Source organism: Sorex araneus, chromosome 3 (genome assembly GCF_027595985.1).
Source record: "Sorex araneus isolate mSorAra2 chromosome 3, mSorAra2.pri, whole genome shotgun sequence".
In the NCBI taxonomy this organism is placed as follows: Eukaryota; Metazoa; Chordata; class Mammalia; order Eulipotyphla; family Soricidae; genus Sorex; species Sorex araneus.
In genome coordinates, this window is record NC_073304.1 from 148,859,451 (window position 1) to 148,881,441 (window position 21,991).

Below are 21,991 nucleotides of genomic sequence, written 5' to 3' on the forward strand. Positions count from 1 at the left end.
GAATGACATATCCATCCTGTGGAATTTGGTATGTGGTCAAGTGGACATGGCTATCAAAGAGATCCAAGTAGAAGTCATAGATAACCTTCTCCATTGACCTTCTTGAATATGTGATAGATCCATTAGGATGTCAGACCAACTATCTTGGTCATATAGTTGCCGAAGGACAGGTGGGCATTGAGAATACTTTTCCTGGCTTCTGCTTCATCGGCCAACACTGCTGCTCTTCTTTCTTTGAGGTCTTCCTTTATCATTTCTCTGCACAGCTTTGCAAGTTCAGATGATAGCCTGTGATTGCTGGAGGCTCATGCCAAACGACGTTGGCAAATGAGCTCGAGAGTTTTTGAAGACAGGATCGGTGTTCCTCACACAATCATGGAGGTACTGAACCAGTTGATCGTATTCCTTGTCGATGTTGTCAACAACAGCATCTTCCCATGTTGCTGCAATAGTGCCAAAGAGCTCCTTGTTAGTGGTCGTTCTGGGAGTTATCTTCTTAAACTTTGCAGTCCTTTCTCCCCACTTCATGAAGTAGAATTTCGCGCAAAGGAGATGGTGGTATTATCCCATTTGAAATTTTGGGACAACAGCGACATCAGTCAGGCAAAACTGTCAATTGAATATGATGTGGTCAATTTCATTGTGGAAATGTCCACCAGTAGACTCCCACGTCCAAGGTTTAGATTTGACCTGGAACTGCAAGTTACCATGGATGGTCTTGGTCAACATGATGAACTCAGACAGTCTCTCACCCTGTTCATTTCATTCTAGGCCATGGGTCCCAAAGCGGAGTTCTTCGGGTGACCTTCTATGTCCTATCTTGGCATTAAAATCACAGACAATGACCTTGTAGAAGGTGTGGTCTTCTTTATAGAACTTCTCCAGCTCCATGTAGAACTTCTTAATTTCTTCTTCATCATAGTTGGATGGACTGGAGTGATAGCACAACAGGTAGGGCATTTGCCTCGCACGTGGCTGACCCAGGTTCAATTCCTCCATCCCTCTAAGAGAGTCCAGCAAGCTACCAAGAGTATCTCATCCACACGGCATAGCCTGGCAAGCTACCCATGGAATATAGGATATGCCAAAAACAGTAATAAGTCTCACAATGGAGATGGACATTACTGGTGTCCACATGAGCAAATTGATGAACAATGGGATAACAGTGCAACAGTGTGTAGTTGGATATTGGTGCATAGATGATGATGATAGAAATGCTGGTAATGAGCCACATCTATTCAAACATAAGCATTCGATTTGGGTTGTTAGGCATTTTAATGAATCAATGCTCATAGCCAAGTTCATGTTGACAAGGACACCAACACCACTGACTCCTCTACTGTCACATGTTTCAAGGAACAGTTCTTCTCCAGTGACGAAAACAGCATGATGAGTTCGATGCCTTCTCCTCTCTGTCAATCCAATGACATCATACTTGATATTCTGTGCTTGCACCACAATGGATGCTTCCGATGCCAGCGTAGATGCGTTAAAAGTGCAGAGAGTCATTTTAGTCCTTCTTCGTTTCGGCAGCCTCCTTTGGCCCTGAGATTTTAGCAGCCTCTCCTTTCTCATCCTTCTCAACGCTGCTATATTGGGGGCTCTTCCAGGGTCAGGGGAATGAGTCCCATTTTTGTTACTGTTTTTGGTGTATTGAATATGCCACGGGTAGCTTGCCAGGCTCTTCTGTGCAGGTGGCATGTAGGGAGGTGGCCCCTACCTACTCCTCACTTATTTACTGTAGCTGGTCCCTCCCTACTCTTCACTTATCTACTGTAGCTGGTCTTTCACTACTCTCACTAAACACTTAATATTTGGGTAGCTTAACAAATTAAACAACTCAGTTTTTAAAATTAGAAAAAAGACCATCTTGAGGATTTTATCTCACCTCTGGGTATAGGCTTCAAAGAGAGGCCACAGTGTTTTCAGTTCTTAATTTCAATGAAAACTGGTTTTGCAACAAAAATGAAAAATTGGTGCAAAAAATCCTAAGCAGAGCCACTGTGGATCCCAGTAACAAATCCCACTCTGCTCTCATGATTCAGGATAGAACTAGGTAGAGGTCACTAGAGAATTTCCATTCAAAAATACTCTGAAGGGTGAAGACTAAATTGAGGTGCCAGATTCCTGGCACAGAAAAGTGCCACCCTCCATAAAAATTAGTTACTGGACTTTCTGTTTGTGTTTTGGTTGTGTGAGCCACAACTCAGGGTTTACTCTTGGCTCTGCACTCGGGAATCACTGCTACAGACTCAGACGACCACTTGGGTGCCAGGAATCAAACCTGGGCAAGGCAAGCTTCTGATCAGCTGTATGATTGCCCTGGCCCTCAGCATAGGGACTGAGCTGACTGACACACTGCATAAGTCTAAATTGTGCAAGATGGCAGGGACATGTTAAACAACGCTCGGAGAGGACACTGATGTACACTTATACCCCACCCTTCCCAAATGTGTTTACTACACAAGGCGAGTTCTCATGAGGCAGAGAGATTCCATCAATCTAAGTTTATTTATTCCCTCCAAGGCTATCTATTGCTGCCAGACCTCTTTGGAAGTATACACAATAACATTTATCTCACTGTAGCCTTGAAACCCACTTTCTTGTCTCTTGTTTGAGAGGAGTGACAGTTACAAGTTGAAGGTCACCACTGGGGGAAGAAAGGGAGTTGGGCCAGGAGCTAACAATGATAAAAGGGTTCAAGACCAGAGACCAAAGACACTGAGTCAAAGGCAATAGCATATAAAGCTTCCATCCTGCCTTCAGTAGTGAAGGAGGCCAGAACCCACTCTCTTTCAGCTGGCTTTTGACACTTCAAAAAACAAAAACAAAGGTCAGTTCTTTTTCATTTTCTTTCAACTCCTCTGGGGGCTTGCAGAGACATTGGTGGTGGGGGAGATGGAGGAGGGAACTGAAGGGCATCTGAGAGCTGATAGACAACGGACTTCTACTTGTTTCCTCTCCAGCAATTTCTGGTTCCTGGTGCATATCTGTACCCAGGTTTGGCCATGGCTGCATGGAGCTGTCTTGTGACAGGAGCAGGAGGATTTCTGGGGCAAAGAATTGTCCACTTGCTGGCGGAGGAAAAGGAACTGCAGGAAATCAGGGTGCTGGACAAAGTCTTCAAACCAGAAGTGCTGGAGCAATTTTCTAGTGAGTAGTATTGAGTCGCGGGTATTTTAGCCTAACATCTGTGCATTCATATGGGGAGGGGGTTCTCTCTAGCAAATTAAGCAATGTGGCAACTAAAGCCAGAGTTATCAGAAAGAATAAAAGATGCTGGGCTGGGTGGTGGGAGGCTGTTCCGGCCCAACCAGAGCGAGAGAGGGTGGCTTTTGACCAGCCATATCAAGCTCCAGACTGCTTTTCTTCTCTCCTGCAAAATCTCTCATCAATTCTCTCCTTGTCAGCTACTCTTGATCTTAAGATTTTGATTCAGGATTGCTGTGCAACAACTGAAAGACTGAACAAGTGCTATTGTCCCCATGATTCAGCAAAGCTGAAATAAAAGGAAGTGGGGCTAGAACTAACTGGAGTGTGCACATGAACATGTGTTTGAGTGTGTGATTTCATGTGTGCATGTGTGCATGCATGTGTGTGCATGCATCAGTGTATGCGTGCATGTGTGTTTGTGTGTGTGTGTGTGTGTGTGTGTGTGTGTGTGAGAGAGAGAGAGAGAGAGAGAGAGAGAGAGATCAAGAATTGCCAAGAAAGAGAATGAGAGATTAGGAGGTTCCATAGGAGAGTGGGGAGGGGTGAGGACTGACCAATACACGAGTGGGCTTTGGCAGAAGGCAGGTGGCAGGAGCAGGGACAGAGCTCACCTTGGGCCCTTCGTCTCTGCTCAGCCTCACAGTCAGGAGAGTTACTGCAGAGTCGGCCTAGCAGCTCATTGGTCCCCGGGGCAAACAGAACAGCTGGATTTATAGGCTATTTTCTGACCTGTACCACCCCAGATTCCCAGCCTAAGGCTGTGAGGCCACATCCGTCTGGGCTGTGAGGACACTGGAGTGCTCAGCTCAGAGGGAAAGTGACTCGCTGAGAGCCCCTGACTCCCAGGTCCCAGGATCATTGACCCCAGCACAGACAGTTCCACACCTCAGCCTGGCATCATCATTCTCTTGTATTTCCTCTATTTCCTCTTTGTGTATCTCCAAACCAACTTCCTGTCCCCCTTCTCAGCTCTGACAGCCTCAGTGTCTACATATGCAGGCCCCGCAGAGGCTCACAGCTTGCCCTGGCTTCCACCTACCACCCCATTCCTCTCCCTTTCATTTCCCCAAGCCTCCACATCCTCCTCCCTCTGCCCATTCACAGATGACCAGCATCACTGATGAGTCCATTTCGCATTCTGATGTCATTATCCTCACCCAGAACCGGTGATACTCAGGGCTTCCCAACTTGTTCTCCTGGTGCCCCCTTTTTGCCTAGAAATGCAATCCAGGTAACCACGGCCATAGAGAGCTTGGGTTCATTCATTAAGCAGTTGATTTGGAATGAATTTTGGGTCTTTCATGGTCACTTTGGAAATGTATCGTTGATGTCAATTTCTTTCTGCCCACCCACACAGGTAGTTAGGCGACCTCAGAGGGTCTAGAGGGATGGTCCCAGTGTAGCCCACTGGGTGTGCTAGAAAGAAGCGGGGACTAACAGATCCTTCGTCCTCTCTCTGTGCTGTTTCCATCTGTTGCTCTCCAGAACAACATTTTGCAGATAAGGTAATCAGCCTCCTTTTTGAAATGAAGGCTAAAGGCATAGAGAAGCTGCATCTTTAGTTCCTCCAGCAATTTATAACAGCCACCACCACCCCACTTACACTATAACCGCCCCCCCCCCCACACACACACACTGGCTGCGAAGCTTTCCAAATCATAATTGAGTTCTCACAGCTCTGGAGGCAGCAGTCCAAGACCAAGGGGAGAGCCCGCCTTCCTGTCTGTGGAAGCACCTTTCTGCCATGGAGTCACACGGGGGAAGGAATAAGCAAACTCCCTGGGGTCTCTTTCCCGAGAATTGGTTGTACTCAGAAAGAATTTACCCTTCTGAGTAGGCTCTTCCGAGACCCCTGGCGCCTTACAGAATCCCCCTGGCATTAGGATTCCAGTATATGCTCCGGCCCTCACACATCCTGGCCCAGATGACTGAACTCCTTTTAGACCCATCATGTGAAAACGGCAAGCTGGGTTTGAGCCCAGGCTGCCGAGCGGCCTCCCTAAGCCTCTGGTTTGAGTTGCGTCTCTCCAGGCCTCCCTTCTGCCTGGTTCACACCACAGGAGCAACTGCACATTAAATCCTTAGAAAACACTTACTAAGGGTCCAGATACTTGGCAGAGGAGGGGCGGGTCTCCCCACTGTTGTGCCCCCGTGGTCTCTTTGAATCCCTCCATGCTTCTGGTATAAGAATCCTTTCTTCACTTGCTTGATTTTGGGTTTCTCTGACCCTTGCAACATACTCCCTTGAGTCAGTCTGTCTGAGGTGAGCCTCGGGGAAAAACAGAAGAAGGGAGAGGTCAAGTATGATTAGAGAAAATTCTCTTCTCGGGCTGATTCCAGCAGCTTCTTCCCTGTCCGTGGAGAGAGATGAGAGCAAACGTAGAGCTCCAGTCCTGCACTTTTCCACGGTGCATTTCTCATTGCTAATTGAACTGACTTGGTCCAACTCTACCTCAGAAAGGAATCAACCCCGCACCCGAGTGACAGGAGCAAGTGAGAGGGACAACGGGTTGTGAGCTTGAATCTCTAATAGAATGCAATATAGACCTGTCCCTTAACTCCTATGATTCTGCGTTGGTGAACTCAGAACAGCCCCCACAAAGGGTGTGTCAGGGGGATGTACAAAGTGTGAAGCACCTGTGCAGGGTATTAATCCCAGTGACTCAGCATGTGACAAAAAGTCATGGGTAAATCTGAGCAATCAATGCTACCAGCAGTGCCCCCCTTCTCAGGTACTTCAGAGGAGCCTCAAGACCTGGCGTCCACCCACTGCCCTTCACTGACTGGCCATAGTGGCTTATCTAATCTGTTTGGGGTTTTGTTTGGTTTTTGGCATGGGGGGAGCGGGGGACTCCCCAACCATCTCAGGAGACCTGTGCGGGGGTATTCTCAGCCAAACATGCAAGCCGCTGGTTCAATGCATGGGCCCAACCATGTGATGCTGCTTAAATCCTGTAGTACAGAAGTGCTCCAGGGAGCACCCTGTAATACTCAAGGGACCCTGTGGTGTTGGAAATCAAACCTGGGTCCTATCTCCCAGCACTCCTAGTATCTGTTTTGATTGTAGCTAGTAAATTCCACCTATTTATTTCTTTTTGTCTTTCAGACTGATACCTGATAATGGCTTCACTCTCACCCACACTGGAAGACTTCAGTCTGAGTTTGAGTCTTCCTCTTCCTGGGGACTGTGCACCTATAGTTTGATTAGTAGCTAGTTCTCCTTACTTTCTCTTAGTCATCCCTCTTTTCCCCACCTCTCACCTGTAATCTCTTTTCTGTAAGGTGGCCAAGGCCAGCATCCCACTCCACAGTCCTTCTATGTCTTGCCTCTCATTCGAATCTGGACATGATCCTTCATTTACTGACAGAATTAAATTCTGAGTCTGTCCTCTGATAACCCTCTCCACAATCACCCTTCCTGCACTTCTAAGGCGTAAGATGCTCTTGTCTCACTCCCTTGAACAATTTTATGTTCCAAGAACACTTGGCTTCACACAGTTCAGTTTTCTTGGGGATGGGGAAGCAAATCAGATGGGGATGGCAACAGACATCTACTCTTTTCCATGTAGTGCTACACAATCTATTTCCTATGCTGAAGCAGGCTTGTTCCCCATCCTTCACTTTACCCATCCATAAAGATTTGGTAAAATGTTCTCTTTATCAGGAAGCTTCCCAATCAGTCCAAAAGCTAAGTGATGTCACCTGCCCCATGTTCACACAGAGCTGCAGAGCAAGGTCAAGGTGACAGTGCTGGAAGGAGACATTCTGGACAAGCAATGTATAAGGGAAGCCTGCCAGGGCACCTCTGCTGTCATCCACACGGCCTCGATCATCGACATTTATAATCTCTTCCTAAGAGAAAACATTGTCATGAAGGTCAACTTACAAGGTAGAGTACCTTTGGGGCCACGTGGAGAGAACTGAGACAGTAAGAATCAGAAAACAGGAGGAGGAGGGCAGGAAAGGCCCCTGCTTTGGACACCATCTGGGCTATCCCCAATCTTTTGCTCCTCATAACCAACTGGGAGATTCAAAGTGGCTCTCCTGTGCTTTTGAGTTTGACTTATTTGTCCAAGGGAGTTTGGTATGAGTAGAAGGACTAGAAGGCACCCCCAGCTTTGTGTGATTCCCAAGGCAGAACAATTCTTGCTCTCTGCTCCAGTCAAGAGTTATCCAAACCCCAGCTGCACACACTTGCTGTCCAGTCACCTCCTGCTTCCCTGGGCCCAGTGGGAGCTTTGGCAGGGGGAAGGCAATAGCAGGGTTTGGGGGACCTGGAACCAGGCCTTATTAAAGCTTTCTCCCATGTCACTTTAGCCCTTCTGAGTGTGCCAAGGTGGTTCCAATGAAAGGCAGGAATAAATTGTTTTTGATCCAAGATGCTCCAACTCAGTTATGAGCTCTGGCCTGGGTCCCCAGGCAGGATCGCCAAGATTAATAGGGACCTTAGCAACCTCCTGGCTACCCTCAGAAGAATTTCTCTGAAGGGAAGTAGCAAAACATGTCCATGGCAATTAGGCCAAATAGAATCACCCAGTATTTATTTCCCCTATAACATTTTCCTAAATGTTCACCACTGTCCATAATATCATCTCTTCAGCTCACAGGTTTGTCTGCTATGAAAAGCATTTCTCTTTCTTTTCTTTTTTGGTTTGTTTTGAGGCCACACTCAGTAGAACTCAGAGCCTACTCCTGGCTCTGCACTCAGGGACCACTCCTGGTGGGGATCGGGGGACCATCCGGGATGCCAGGAACTAACCCTGGGCCAGCCATGTGCAAGGCAAGCACCTTAGCCACTGTACTATCTCTCCAGCCCTACTAGCAAGCAGTGCCTAACCAGGTACTTAATGGGTCATATTCCATATAGTCTCATTCCCCAAAGGAGAGATGGCTCTTTCTCCTTGTCATGGTTTACTTTTTACTTTAGACACACTTGCTTAAGGTCTTCATTTACTTCCTTATTACTTGCCATGTCATCTCATTCCCCCAAGTCCTGGGCTCGGTCTCTCTAGAACCTAGGACCCTATTTACCTTTCAAGGTCAGTCTGCCCAGACTCTCTTCCTAGAGCAACTCAACACTGCGAGGTCTCCCATCTTAACAAGCACAATCTCAGAAAGTCCCTTTCTTGTTTCTTTTAAGCGATGCCCTTAACCACCCTGCCTTGAAGAGGGCACTAAAATTAGTTGAGTTTTTTTAGTGTTTATTCCCTCTTGGATGATTCTTACTCAGCACAGTTCCCAACCATAGGGGATTCAATTCAAACTCCCTCAGAAGTGAAGGAGGCGTCATCTTACTTAAGCCAGTTTCCCTGACACGTTCAGAAATTACTTCACCTCAGGGTCATTTCTTCCTTTGCAAATAAACTAGCTACAAATTTTCTCCACCACTTTTTTTTCTTTCGCTTTTGGGGCCCTACCTGGAGATGCTCAGGGATCCCTCCTGGCAGTGCTCAGTTGACCATATGAGATACTGAGGATCAAAACCAGGTAGAACCCATCAAAGCAAGTGTCTTACTCACTGTACTATTTCTCCTGCCTCTGGATCTCACTTTTTAGGGGGGAGTTTCACAACCAGCGATGCTCAGGGGTTACTTGTGGCTCTGTACTCAGGAATTACTCCTGGCGGTGCTCAGGAGACCATATGGGATGCTGGGGATCGAACCCAGGTTGGTCACATGCTAGGCAAATGCCCTACCTGCTGTGCTATCGCTCCAGCCCTCATGGATCTTATTTTTAAATATGAACCTTGCGTCTCCTCAAATCCAATTTACACACTAGACCTACAAAAGAAATAAAAATTACCAAAAGTAAAAATAATCCATTGCGGCTTACAAATGTGACTCAAGAAATAGAGCACTGAGTTCAAGTTGTAAGGCCCTGGGTCCGAGTCCCAGCACTGCATTGTTCCCTGGAGCACCACTTGCCACCACAATAAATAAGACAAAATGTTGTCTAGGAAACTTTTGGGAAGGGCCTCTAGATTCCAGGGGCTGAAGTGTTTGTAAAATCTTCCCATTATAGGAATTGTCACTAGAGGGCGCACTCCTCCCAGTTCTCCAGTGGACAGACTAACAATGGGAAGTGTCAATTTTCCATATGTGGGTAGAGTGAATTACGCCCAGTACTAGGAGTGGTTTTTGTAGAGAAAACATAATCAACAATAGAGCCTGGGGCTTGGGTACGTACTCAGTGGTAGAGTGTATACTTCACTTGTGGAAGACATGAGTCCAATATCCAGCAGCACCTCCCCCCGATGCCCCCACAAAGAATACACCCTGGACTGCCAACTTATCTCTAAAACTCACTGATAATTTTTGAATCACTCTCTATGAAAGTCCTGTGTCAAAGTTTTTATTGACCCTCAAAAATAAGAAAGATACAAAAATTACTATAGTCATGACTGCGTGTGTGTGTATGTGTGTGTGTGTTGAGTTCTTGAACCACCCTCTTTAACAAATTCCTAGGACTTTCTATATTCCAAGATCTGTCTATCTAAGTTTTTATTTAAAAATAGTCTTTTGTAAGGTGTTAGGATGATAAATGGAAATGTTTTCATGCCCTGAATGGCAAAAATATAAACTCACTCCTATGTCCTTTCCTAAAGTTAAAAATAAGCAGAGCTCCATGGAATCCAAACGTCCCTGAAGCCTTCTTCTCCAGAGCCCAAACGCTGGGCTCTTCTCCCATTTGTCTTTTTCCATGTCCACAAGATAGCCAGATACCAGTCAGGGACAGACCCTACTGCTCCGCGACCTCTCCTCGCCGGGGGGAGTCTGCACACTGTGCACAGGCTGGTCACTGAACTAATCAAGTGTTCCCATGAACATGCAGGTACCCAGCTCATGTTGGAGGCCAGTGCTCAGGAAAATGTGCCCATCTTCATCTATACCAGCACCATTAAGGTGGCTGGGCCAAACTCCTACAAGGAGGTTGTCCAGAATGGTCATGAAGAAGAGCATCATGAAACAACATGGATGGATCCATACTCCTACAGCAAAATGCTTGCTGAGAAGGCTGTGCTGGCAGCAAATGGATGGACTCTTAAAAATGGTGGCACCCTGTCCACGTGTGCTTTAAGGCCCATGTTTATTTATGGGGAACACTCTCAGTTTCTCGTATACGAAATAACCAGGGCCCTGAGGAACAACAGCATCCTGGACAATTCTAGCCAGTATTCCATAGCCAACCCAGTTTATGTTGGCAATGTAGCGTGGGCCCACATTCTGGCCTTAAGGGCCCTGCGGGACCCCAAGAGGGCCCCACGAGTCCAAGGAAAATTCTACTACATCTCAGATGACACACCACATCAAAGCTATGATGAACTCAACTACAATTTGAGCAAAGAATGGGGCTTCAGTCTTCCTTCTGGAATGAATTATCCTCTGTTCCTGGCTTACTGGATCGGCTTTCTTCTAGAAATGGTGAGCTTTCTCCTCTATCCTATTTACAGATATGACCCCCCACTCAACCGCCAGTTGGTGACCATAAGAAACAGTGTATTCACCTTCTCCTATAACAAAGCAAAGCAGGATCTGGGATACAGGCCAATCTTCAGCTGGGAGGAAGCCAAACAGAAGACCAGGGAGTGGATTGGCTCCCTGGTGAAGGACTACAAGACCCTGAAAACAAAGATTCACTGACCCAGGGTGTCAAGGATGTGTGAGGGCACGAGGCGGGTTTCTGTCTAACTCCCTTACCCTACCCCTTGCTTCATTCACAACATGACAAGATACAAAACCTGCTGCCTTCCTTTCATTAGGTGGCCTTAGTATTGTCTTCTTCCTTCACTAGGACTCTCTCTGCTTCCGCCCCCCACCTCACCCCAAAGGCAGACAAGACAATTGCTGATGCCAAAATCTGGTATGTTGATTCTGAGCTTGAGCCTCTTTGATGCAGAATTTTGCCCATTAGTTCCATTTACTTTATCAAATGAAACAGTATTTTTCTCACTTCAAGCAGCTCAATAAAAATATGAATAAATGTTCTCATGGCTAATTGTGTGTTCATATTATGGTAAGGACATACAGTCCTTCCCCTCCATTTCCAGGACTCATTACTTCCAAATGCAGAAGGACCTTCTGAATTTAAACACAGGCTGGAACAGAAGTGGGCAGAAGCGTTTGGCAGGTTAGAACTAAGATTGACTAAGTACCAACTAGGTCTCGCCATCCAGACTCGTGCCTGATCCTTACCAGAGCCCTAGGCAGACAGTCTACTCTTCCCATCTGATCATTATGGAATCTTGCTCACTTGTTCCTAGCCATACTAACTGGTAAGTGACCAGACCCTTTGATCCATATTGATGTGAAAGTCCATAGCTCCTCACTGAATTACACAGACCAAGCTGCCCCCAGTACCTAACACTGCTGGGTGAAAGCAGAGAAACAGAACAGCAGACTAGATCACAGGATGCTGATGCTGGGAAGATCCTTTGGGTCACAGACTTCTTGCTAAACCCTCTGTGTGACAATCCCAGAAACCTGAGAGGCACCCATGAGGGTTTTCTTGCAATTATTAGTTTTCTTGCAAATTTCTTGCAATTAGATGATTTGCACAGAGGACAGGGGAGAGGCGATGATGCCACTGGTGAAGACACCTTCCAAGGTCTCTAAACATGCCTGACATATGCGTGTTGGCCACTCTGGCATACTCATGGACCCCTATTCACACCTCTGAGATTACATTATGAAGACTCATCATGGATTCCTAGAGATATTAAAGGAATGCATATATGGATTCCCCTGGAAACTGGTCTTTACAAACAAGGTTGGGAAGCCTCTTTTTTACCAAGGGCTATTTGGATATTTAAAACATCATTCACAGGACATATAATACAGACTGAAAGCCCTGGGAAATCAAGGAGAATCTCCATGTCTCTCTCCATACACTGGGGACAGATCAGCCTATTTTATGGGACCTTATATGGTAATAGCCCTATGCTCCCATGCTCACATGTCCTTACTTCAGATCCACAAGCTCCTCCTGCCTACTCACGTCCATCTCACCCACTCTACATTTACACTTTTCTCCTTCCCCTCAATATTCTAGTCAGTCACTTGCCCTCCCATTTTCCCCAAATCCCCTGAGGAGAAGAAGCCAACCAAGACATATTTAGTGATTTGTCTAGTGGCACTTTAGCTGAGGGGAGGGCCAACAGTTCAAAGCAGCAGGGCGAGCCATCACGCATGAAGCACTTGAGGAGGATGTGAAGGCGAGCATGTGGCTGTCAGAACTGCCACCCGTAAAGTATGGGAGTTTCCCACAAGAGTTCCACTCACTCCAGTCTCCTTCCTATGTGTAACATAGGATAGACACACATGACTTTATGGTTTGATGACCATTTGAGTTTGGTGACCACAGATGAGACCATTTCACACATTGATGCTGTGTATACCACCAATGGCTCACACTTGAACATGGTTGAATTAGCCCCAAATCGCAACACCAGCAGCAATGGACTAAGTACTCACTCCTAAAAAAATGAAAAAACAGCATCTGGCCCAGATGAAGGCTTCCATCACCATCAAAACCCTAAGGACAGGAGGCAGCTGTAGGCATGAGGCAGGAATGGCCCGGGAAAAGAAGGGAAGAATAATGTGCAGTGGAAGAAGGCACCCCTCCTGCTTCTGTCACTGGACAAAACACGAGAGCTCACTTCTGTCCAGCCACTGTCGGTGTGCATAGCTCTGGGCGTGCCGTGTACATGTCAGCAAAGGAAGGAGAGGAGGTGGCAGGATGAGGGCCTGTTTCCTCACCCCTGTTTGTTACCTAGTAGAATCCCAAACCTAGAAAGCAGCAGAAGCAATTTTTACTGCTAAGGAAAGGGTATATATGTGCCCAAAATGAAAGATGGTGGTGGGGGCTGACAAGGGATCTGGTCAACAGGTGGTCTCAAGTAAGTATGCAGGCATGAAAGCCTGAGAACGTTCTGGCCATGGAAGGCAGCAGTCTTCACCCCACTAGGAGCAGGGCGACTGGATCCAGGCAGGGCTTCACTGCATGGCAGAGGCCCGTGGGAACTTGAAGCCTGCCCCGCCCCTACTGACTCTCCTGTGGGGAAGAAGGCAGAGGCTCTGTTGATATGATAGCACAGTGGGTAGGGTGTTTGTATTGTACATGGCCTACTGGGTTCAATCACTGACACCCACATGCTCCCCAGAGCTGGCCGGGAGTGACTCTTGAGTGTAGAAACAGGATAACCCCTGTGGCCCAAAAACAGAACCAAAAAAGGAAGTGAATAAGCCCATGCTTAGACTGCTACTCAGCTCGTGAGATGAGTGTTTCCTGGGTCCAGAGCATAGCGCTAACACTGGAGCCACCCTCGGGCTGCCAGGCGGCCCAGGCGTTTGGGTGCCCAGGAGAAGCATGCCATGGTGCGAGGTAGAAAACTGAAGGTGTGACTCCACTCGGGCCTTGAGGCTGGCCCAGAGCATACGCCTGCTGGCGTGCCGGGTCTGTAGGCAAGTGGAAGGGAGCGGGAGCAGGGATCCCCACAGGAAGCCAAGCTGGCATGTGGTCTTCCTCCCAACTATGAATTGTGAGATCCCTTCATTAACAAACAGACCAAGAGCAAGAAGACAGAAGCGGTCTCAGTATCTCCTTTTCTGAGTTGCTATAGAGTTGAAGTGGTGATGCTGGGGCGGGCCAGACGCGGGTGCGGTTAGGCCTGGCTGCTCCCCAGAGAGGAGGCTGCTGAGGACTCTCTTCACACAAATGCTTTGCCATTGGTTTACAATGCGATGTGAGTTGGGGGAGAACAATCTACGCCTTCCTACGCAGTGATCATCATGCACCCAAGCGCTGTGCCAGTCTCCTGGTTAGTTGGACAGCCTTGGCTCTTTGTCGTTCCTTAGTTGGGATGTTTGAGTTCCTCTTCATTGGTTATTTTTATTCCACACAGGAGGGTAAAACAACCCAGGACTGCTTTTTTTTTTCTTTTTGGGTTACACAAAGCGATGCTCAGGGGTTACTCCTGGCTCTGCACTCGATAATTAGCCCTGGCGGTGCTGGGGAGTCCATATGGGATGTAAGGGACGGAACCCGAGTCAGCCGCATGCAAGGCAAACGCCCTACCCGCTGTGCTATCGCTCCAGTCCCAGGATTGCTTTTAACTTTCCGATTTACTTTGCTTAGCACAGTCCCTCAAGCTTTATCCATGCTTCTGCAAAAGGCAGAATTTTATCTTTTTAATTCACCAAGTAGTATTACACGGAGTTATAGGTAGGGTGTTTGCCTTGCCCATGGTCGACCCGGGTTCAATTCCTCCATCCCTCTCAGAGAGCCTGGCAAGCTACTCGTGGTGCATTCGATATGGCAAAAACAGTAACAACAAGTCTCACAATGGAGACATTACTGGTGCCCACTGGAGCAAATCAATGAGCAATGGGATGACATTGATACGGTGAGGTTATAGTTCATTGTGACTTTAAATTGCATTTCCCCCAGACCTTCTCCAGATGGAGCCCTGGCGACACTGAGCAGCAACTAACACGGCTCTGGGATGCGGGACTGGGACACATCTGAGCCAAGGGTGGCACTGGAGTGGGGCGGTGCCAGCCCAGCCTCCAAGAGGTCTCGGCCACAGGAAGTCACACACTCGACCCACCCTCGGCGTCATCTTGACACATTCAACAGAGAAGCAGCCAAGCATTCTGGTGAGCAACGAGGCCCGAGAATCCTCCGGACCCGAATCGGGGCCAGCAACACCAGGGATACAGATGGAGGAGGTGCAGCCACCACACCTTCTCCAGAGCTAACATGGCCGCGCGACCTTTTTTAAAAACTGAAAACATACAATCTTTTAATGAAAAACTTATTATCAAATGCTTCCTTAGTAGGGCTGTCTTTTTTTTGGGGGGGAAATCCCAAAACAATAGTGAGTTTTGTGTTGAAATATGGAACGTAATCAAGGTAAAGAGAAAAATGAAGTGAAATTCATCAGTTATACAGTTGGGGGTGGGGGGCGGGGGCGGGGGTATACTGGGGGTTTTGGTGGTGGAATATGGGCACTGGTGAAGGGATGGTTTTGAATATTGTATAACTGAGACATAAACCTGAGAACTTTGTAACTTTCCACATGGTGATAAAATAAAAATTTTAAAAAAAATTGCATTTCCCCAGTAATAAAGTTGCCCTTTTTAAAAGGTCTTATTGTAGTTCAGGTAATCTGGTTACAACTGTGTTCAAATTTCTGATATTGAGGTTCAAAGTCACTGCGCCCAATCTTTGTTATTTTTGTGTGCATGGTTCCCTCCCTCAGCTACTCCCACGTACTCCAGCCTCTCCCCCTATGTTCCCATGCTGCTTCCTGCCAACGTATTGATTCCTTTCCCTCTCCCCCAGGCACTCTCTGTATTCTAGCTGTTAGATTTATGATAGGTCTATATTGTTCCTATTCTTGATTTGTTTATATACTACAGATGACTGAGATCATCCTCTATTTCTCCACCTGCCTTGGCTTATTTCACTCAGTGTGATGCCCCCCACCCCCCACCTCATCCAAGTTGCCACCAGTGCATGACTGCCGTTTTTTTCTAGTGACTGCATAGTATCTCATTGCATAAAGTAGTTGCACTTTTTTTAAATAAGGAACCCATTGAGTATCTGTTTCCATTTTTTGAAAAGGTATCCAAATCTGATTAACAAAAAATTTGTTTTTGTGGTGTTTTTTGAGTTTGTTTTTTCATTTTTGACTGTACAAAAACTTTTCAGTTTGATGCGTTCCACATATAGACGTTTACTTTTGTTTCCTTTTAAATTTGAGTCCATTTCCCTATAGGTTTTTATAGTTTCAGTTCTTATATTCAAGGCTTTAATCCATTTGAGTTCATTTGGCACATGGAATTAACTGAGAAATAGTTGTTTGGATTGCTGTTGTTAGTGTTAGCTTATTGCTGCACAGAGCTGCCGGACTCCTAACAGCACTGTTCAAGAGTTTTTCCTATCTTCTCAACATGGTTTTGACTTCTGGGTCATAAATATCTAGACGTGCATATATGTGTGTGGGGGGATTTCTTCACCTTTCGCTTCTATATTCTCTATATTCATTTTTTGTTTCAGTAGCACATTGTTCTGGTTCTGATCTGTTCTGTCGGGGGTGTTTGGTGAATGCTCATAGTGTTGGTTGCCATCCTGCCCTCATTACTTGGGCATCGCTCCAGCTGGTGATGAGGGGATCACACAGTGCTGCGGGTGGAAACTGTCCATAAAGCATGTCTCTAGCCTTGTGCAGCTTCCCACATCCATATTGTCTTCTCTTGATATTATGGTTTAAAATCAGGGAGAAGGATTTCTCCATTTTTCTCGGCTGGGGGCTGAGGGTGGGAGGATTTATTTACCATCCAGTGCCTTTGTGGTTCCATATAAATTTTAGAAGTATCTGTTCTATTTCCTTGGTAAAGGGGAGAATGGATGCACTTGAATTTTTACAATGTAAGATCAAAATTTACAATGAATCTGTGAATTGCTTTATGTAATATGGCCACTTTAACAATGTACATTCTTTTAAATATATGTGATATAGACATATCTATGGACATGGGCTATCTTTGCATTTCCATTTGTCTTTAAAAAGAAAAGAAAAAAAGAACACTTTTCAGAGTCCAGGTCTTTTATCTTCTTTGTTAAGTGCAACCCCAGGTATTTTACCCGTATTTTGCCACTATAACTGGGATCGTTTTCTTCTTTTCTCTTTCCTCTAATTCACTGCTTGCATATATAAATATAACCGATGGTTGTGAATTGATTTCAATCCTACTACCTTACTGCAGTTATTTATTATTTCTGTCTGCCATGTTTTGCTCATTGTTCATAGAATGAGCTCCTGATTTTGGTGGCCTTTTGTATTGTTCTTTTGATTTTATTTATTTCTAGTCTCCAGTCTACTGTACTGGAGCAATAGCACAGTGGGTAGGGCATTTGCCTTGCATGCGGCCGACCTGGGTTCGATTCCTCCATCCCTCTTGGAAAGCCCAGCAAGCTACTGAGAGTATCTCGTCTGCATGGCAGAGCCTGGCAAGCTCCCTGTGGCATATTCGATATGCTAAAAACAGTAACAACAACTCTCACAATGGAGATGTTACTGGTGCCTACTCGAGCAAATCGATGAAAAATCGAGGACGACAGTGCTCCAATGCTCCAGTCTACCTTATACTATTTCTTTCTTTTTTCCTTTACAGACTTTGAATTTATTTTACTTTTTTTCTAGGTCCTTCAAGGGTTAGATTACTTATCTGATACTTTAGTTGTTTACTTTGTGTGTCTGCATTGCAGTGCTGAAACTCTATGCTGCCTGTGCTTGTAGTTCAGTACTAAGGATGTATTGCTGCTCGGGCCTATGGCTCTGGGGATTACGTGGGCCACCCTGATTGTGCTCTAGGGCCTCTGGGATTGCACCTGGCCATGCTTGGGAGACCATGTGGTGCTGGGGATCAAACTGACACGAGAGATCGACTGAGATAAGCCACATGAGAGGCTTGGACCTCAACCCCCTGTGTGTGTGTGTGTGTGTGTATTATCCATCCATCTGATCTGTTTCTTTTGATTATGAGTTTAGACATAGTCCTTGGGTTTGGGAAGCTATTTTACAAAATAGTTGCTGGGACCTTTTCAAATATAAAGAAGAAACTAATCATAGAACTCGAAGAAGCAGAGGCCTAGAGCAATAGCACAGCAAGTAAGATGCTTGCCTTGTACATGGCCAACCAAGGTTTGATCCCTGGCATCCATGTAGACCCACAAGCCCTACCAGGAGCTATCACTGAGTACAGACCTAGAGGCATGCCTTGAATATGCTGCCTGTGGCCCCAAAACAAAGCAAGCAAAGGGAAGTCTAAAAATCTCATAGAGTATCCAAATTTCAAAATGCAAAAGACCAGCACCAAGTAGAATGTTTATCTTTAATATCCCTAACTCATCTTCAAGATCAAAACTGCTTGCTGTACTCCTCATGGAACTTTGTGTTTCTTACATTGTGTTTCTTACATCCAGCGTTATTTGGAATTTTTATCACTTTAATCTCTTTGGTGAAGAAATTCTCTGCTCCTGATTTTCTTTTCTTACTTTGTTCATGTTTTATTCCATCTGAGAGTACATTCCATGTGTAACATTTCTTCTTATATATTTATTTTTATTACATTGCCTGTGAATATTCATGTTTATTCTGAGGAATTTTAATGTGTTTAATTATGAAGTACTAGCTCAAATACTACTGGAGGTTTATGTCATATGTTACATACTTGTTACATAAAATTCTAAAATAAATGTAAATTTAAAAATATATCTGGCTCCGAGGAGTCTAGATAAAAGATTGTATATCTCTAACTACAATGCCTTTTTAAAAAATTTATTTATTTTTGATTAGTGAATCACCGTGAGGGTACAGTTACAGAGTTATACATTTTTGTGCTCATGTTTCCCTCATACAAAGTTCGAGAACCCATCCCTTCACCAGTGCCCATTCTCCACCACCAGTAAACCGAATGGCAGTGCATTCCCTTCTGTTCTCTCTCTCTCTAATTAGGTGTTGTGGTTTGCAATAAAGGTGTTGAGTGGCCTCTGTGTTCAGTCTCTAGCCCACATTCAGCCCGCATCACCCTTCCCCCACATGGCTTCTGACCACTTTATACTTGGTGGTCCCTTCTCTGAGTTTCCCTCTCCCCAGAATGTGAAGCCAGCCTCCAAACCATGGAGTCAACCTCCTGGTACTTATTTCTACTATTCTTGGGTGTCAGTCTCCCACTCTGTTATTCTATATTTTAAAGATGAGTGCAATCTTTCTATGTCTGTCTCTCTCTTTCTGACTCATTTCACTCAGCATGAAACTTTCCATGCCGATCCACTTATATGCAAAATTCATGACCTCCTTTTTTCTAACAGCTGCATACTATTCCATTGTATAGATGATAGATGTACCAAAGTTTCTTCAACCAGTCATCTGTTCTAGGGCACTCGGGTTTTTTTCCAGCTTCTGGCTATTGTAAACAGTGCTGCAATAACGACGAACATATAAGTGCAGATGTTGTTTCGACTATACGTTTTTGCTTCTGTGGGATATATTCCCAGCAGTGATATTGCTGGGTCAAATGGGAGCTCAATATCTAATTTTTCGAGAATCGTCCATATTGTTTTCCAAAACGGCTGAACCAGTCGACATTACCACCAGCAGTGTAGAAGGGTCCCTTTCTCCCCACATCCTCTCCAACAGCGGTTGCTTTTGTTCTTTTGGATGTGTGCCAGTCTCTGTGATATGAGGTGGTATCTCATGGTTGTTTTGATCTGCATCTCCCTGATGATTAGTGATGTAGAGCATTTTTTCATGTGCCTTTTGGCCATTCGTATCTCTTCCTTGGGAAAGTTTCTCTTCATTTCTTTGCTCCATTTTCTGATGGGGTTGGATGTTTTCTTCTTGTAGAGTTCAACCAGTGCCTTATATACCATTGATATCAACCCCTTATCTGATGGGTATTGTGTAAATATCCTTTCCCATTCTGTAGATAGTCTTTGTATTCTGGTCACTGTATCTTTTGCGGTGCAGAAGCGTTTTAGTTTAATGTAGTCCCATTTGTTGATCTCTGTTTCTACTAAATTGCTTAGTTCCATGTCACCTTTGAAGATACCTTTATCTTCAATATCCTGGAGGGTTTTGCTGACCTTGTTTTCAATGTACCTTATGGTTTGTGGTCTGATGTTGAGGTCTTTAATCCATTTTGATCTGACTTTTGTGCATTGTGTCAGGTCGAGGTCTAAGCCCATTCTTTTGCATGTGGTTGTCCAGTTGTGCCAGCACCATTAGTTAAAGAGGCTTTCCTTGCTCCACTTCACATCTCTTGCTCCCTTATCAAAGATTAGATGATCATACATTTGGGGTTGTGTGTAGGGATATTCCACCCTGTTCCAGTACCACTGGCAAATTCTTCCAAACATTTAAAGACCTGTTGCCAGTTCTCCTCAAGCTTTTCCAGGAAATTCAAAAAACAGGAACTCTCCCAAACAGTTTCTATGTGGCACACATCTCGCTAATACCAAAAGCAAACAAAGACACCACTAAGAAAAAAAATTATAGACCAATATCCCTGATGAACACTGACACGAAGATCCTCAACAAAATATTAGCAAATAGGATCCAACAACTCATCAAAAAGATCACACACCATGACCAAGTGGGTAACATTCGGAAATCAATCAACATAATCCATCATATCAACAAAAGTAAAGATGAAAACCATGTGATCATATCAGTAGATGCAGAGAAAGCATTTGACAAGACCCAACATCCGTTCATGATGAAAACCCTAACCAAAATGGGGTTTGGTTTGACTTTCCTCAAGATAGTCAAAGCCATATACCACAAGCCTACGGCAAGCATTATCCTCAATGGGGAAAAACTAAGGGCCTTTCCTCTAAGATCAGGAACAAGATAAGGATGCCCATTCTCACCACTTCTCTTCAATATAGTACTGGAAGTACTTGCGAGAGCTAGTTTTTTTTTCTTGCGAGAGACAAGAAAAAGAGATTAAAGGCATCCAGGTAGGAAAGGAAGAAATCAAGCTCTCACTATTTGCAAACGATAGGATACTACATCTAGAGAAGCCTAAAGCCTCAATTAAGAAACTCTTAAAAACAATAGACTAATAAAGTTGTGGGCTATAAAATCAATACCCAAAAACCCATCGCTTTCCTATATGCAAACAATGAGACAGAGGAAAGGGACATGAAAAAAGCAATCCCATTCACAATTGTGCCCCAGAAAATCAAGAACCTCGGAATCAGCTTAACCAAGGAAGTAAAAGACCTCTACAAAGAAAACTATAAAACGCTACTTCATGAAATAAAAGAGGACATGAGGAAATGGAAACATATACCCTCCTCGTGGATAGGGAGAATCAACATTGTTAAAATGGCAATACTCCCCAAAGCATTACACAGATTCAATGCGATCCCTATAAGGATACCCATGACATTCTTCAAAGAAATGAATCAAGCAATCCTAAAATTCATATGGAAAAACAAGTGCTCACGGATAGCTAAAACAATTCTTGGGAAAAAGACGATAGGAGGCATCACCCTCCCCAACCTTAAACTTTACTACAAAGCGGTAACAATTAAAACAGCATGGTACTGGAACAAAGGCAGAGCTGCAGACCAATGGAACAGGGTGGAATTTCCCTACACACAACCCCAAATGTATGATCATCTAATATTTGATAAGGGAGCAACAAATGTGAGGCGGAGGAAGGAAAGCCTCTTTAACAAATGGTGCTGGCATGACTGGACAAAATGGTGTTGGCACAACATGCTTAGACCTCGACCTGACACAATGCAAAAAAGTCAGATCAAAATGGATTAAAGACCTCAACATCAGACCACAAACCATAAGGTACATTGAACACAAGGTTGGCAAAACCCTCCACGATATTGAAGATAAAGGTATCTTCAAAAATGACACGCAACTGGTGAACCAAGTGGAAACAGAGATAAAAAAAAATGGGACTACATTAAACTAAAAAGTTTCTGCACCACAAATGCTACAGTGACCAGAATACAAAGACAATCTACAGAATGGGAAAGGATATTCACCCAATACCCATCAGATAAGGGGTTGATATCAAGGGTATATAAGGCACTGGTTGAACTCTACAAGAAGAAAACATCCAACCCCATCAGAAAATGGGGTGAAGAAATGAAGAGAAACTTTCCCAAGGAAGAGATACGAATGGCCAAAAGGCACATGAAAAAGTGCTCTACATCACTAATCATCAGGGAGATGCAGATCAAAACA

General features: G+C 45.0%; 1 protein-coding gene across 1 annotated transcript; it reads left to right on the plus strand.

The window, feature by feature from the left end:
- The first annotated feature begins 3,008 nt into the window (after positions 1-3,008).
- LOC101555226 (3 beta-hydroxysteroid dehydrogenase/Delta 5-->4-isomerase-like) lies at positions 3,009-10,853 on the plus strand. Its single transcript, XM_004618160.2, has 3 exons — positions 3,009-3,153; positions 6,935-7,102; positions 10,045-10,853. The coding sequence occupies exons 1-3, from the start codon at positions 3,009-3,011 to the stop codon at positions 10,851-10,853; spliced, it is 1,122 nt and encodes a 373-aa protein (XP_004618217.2).
- The last annotated feature ends 11,138 nt before the right edge of the window (positions 10,854-21,991 follow it).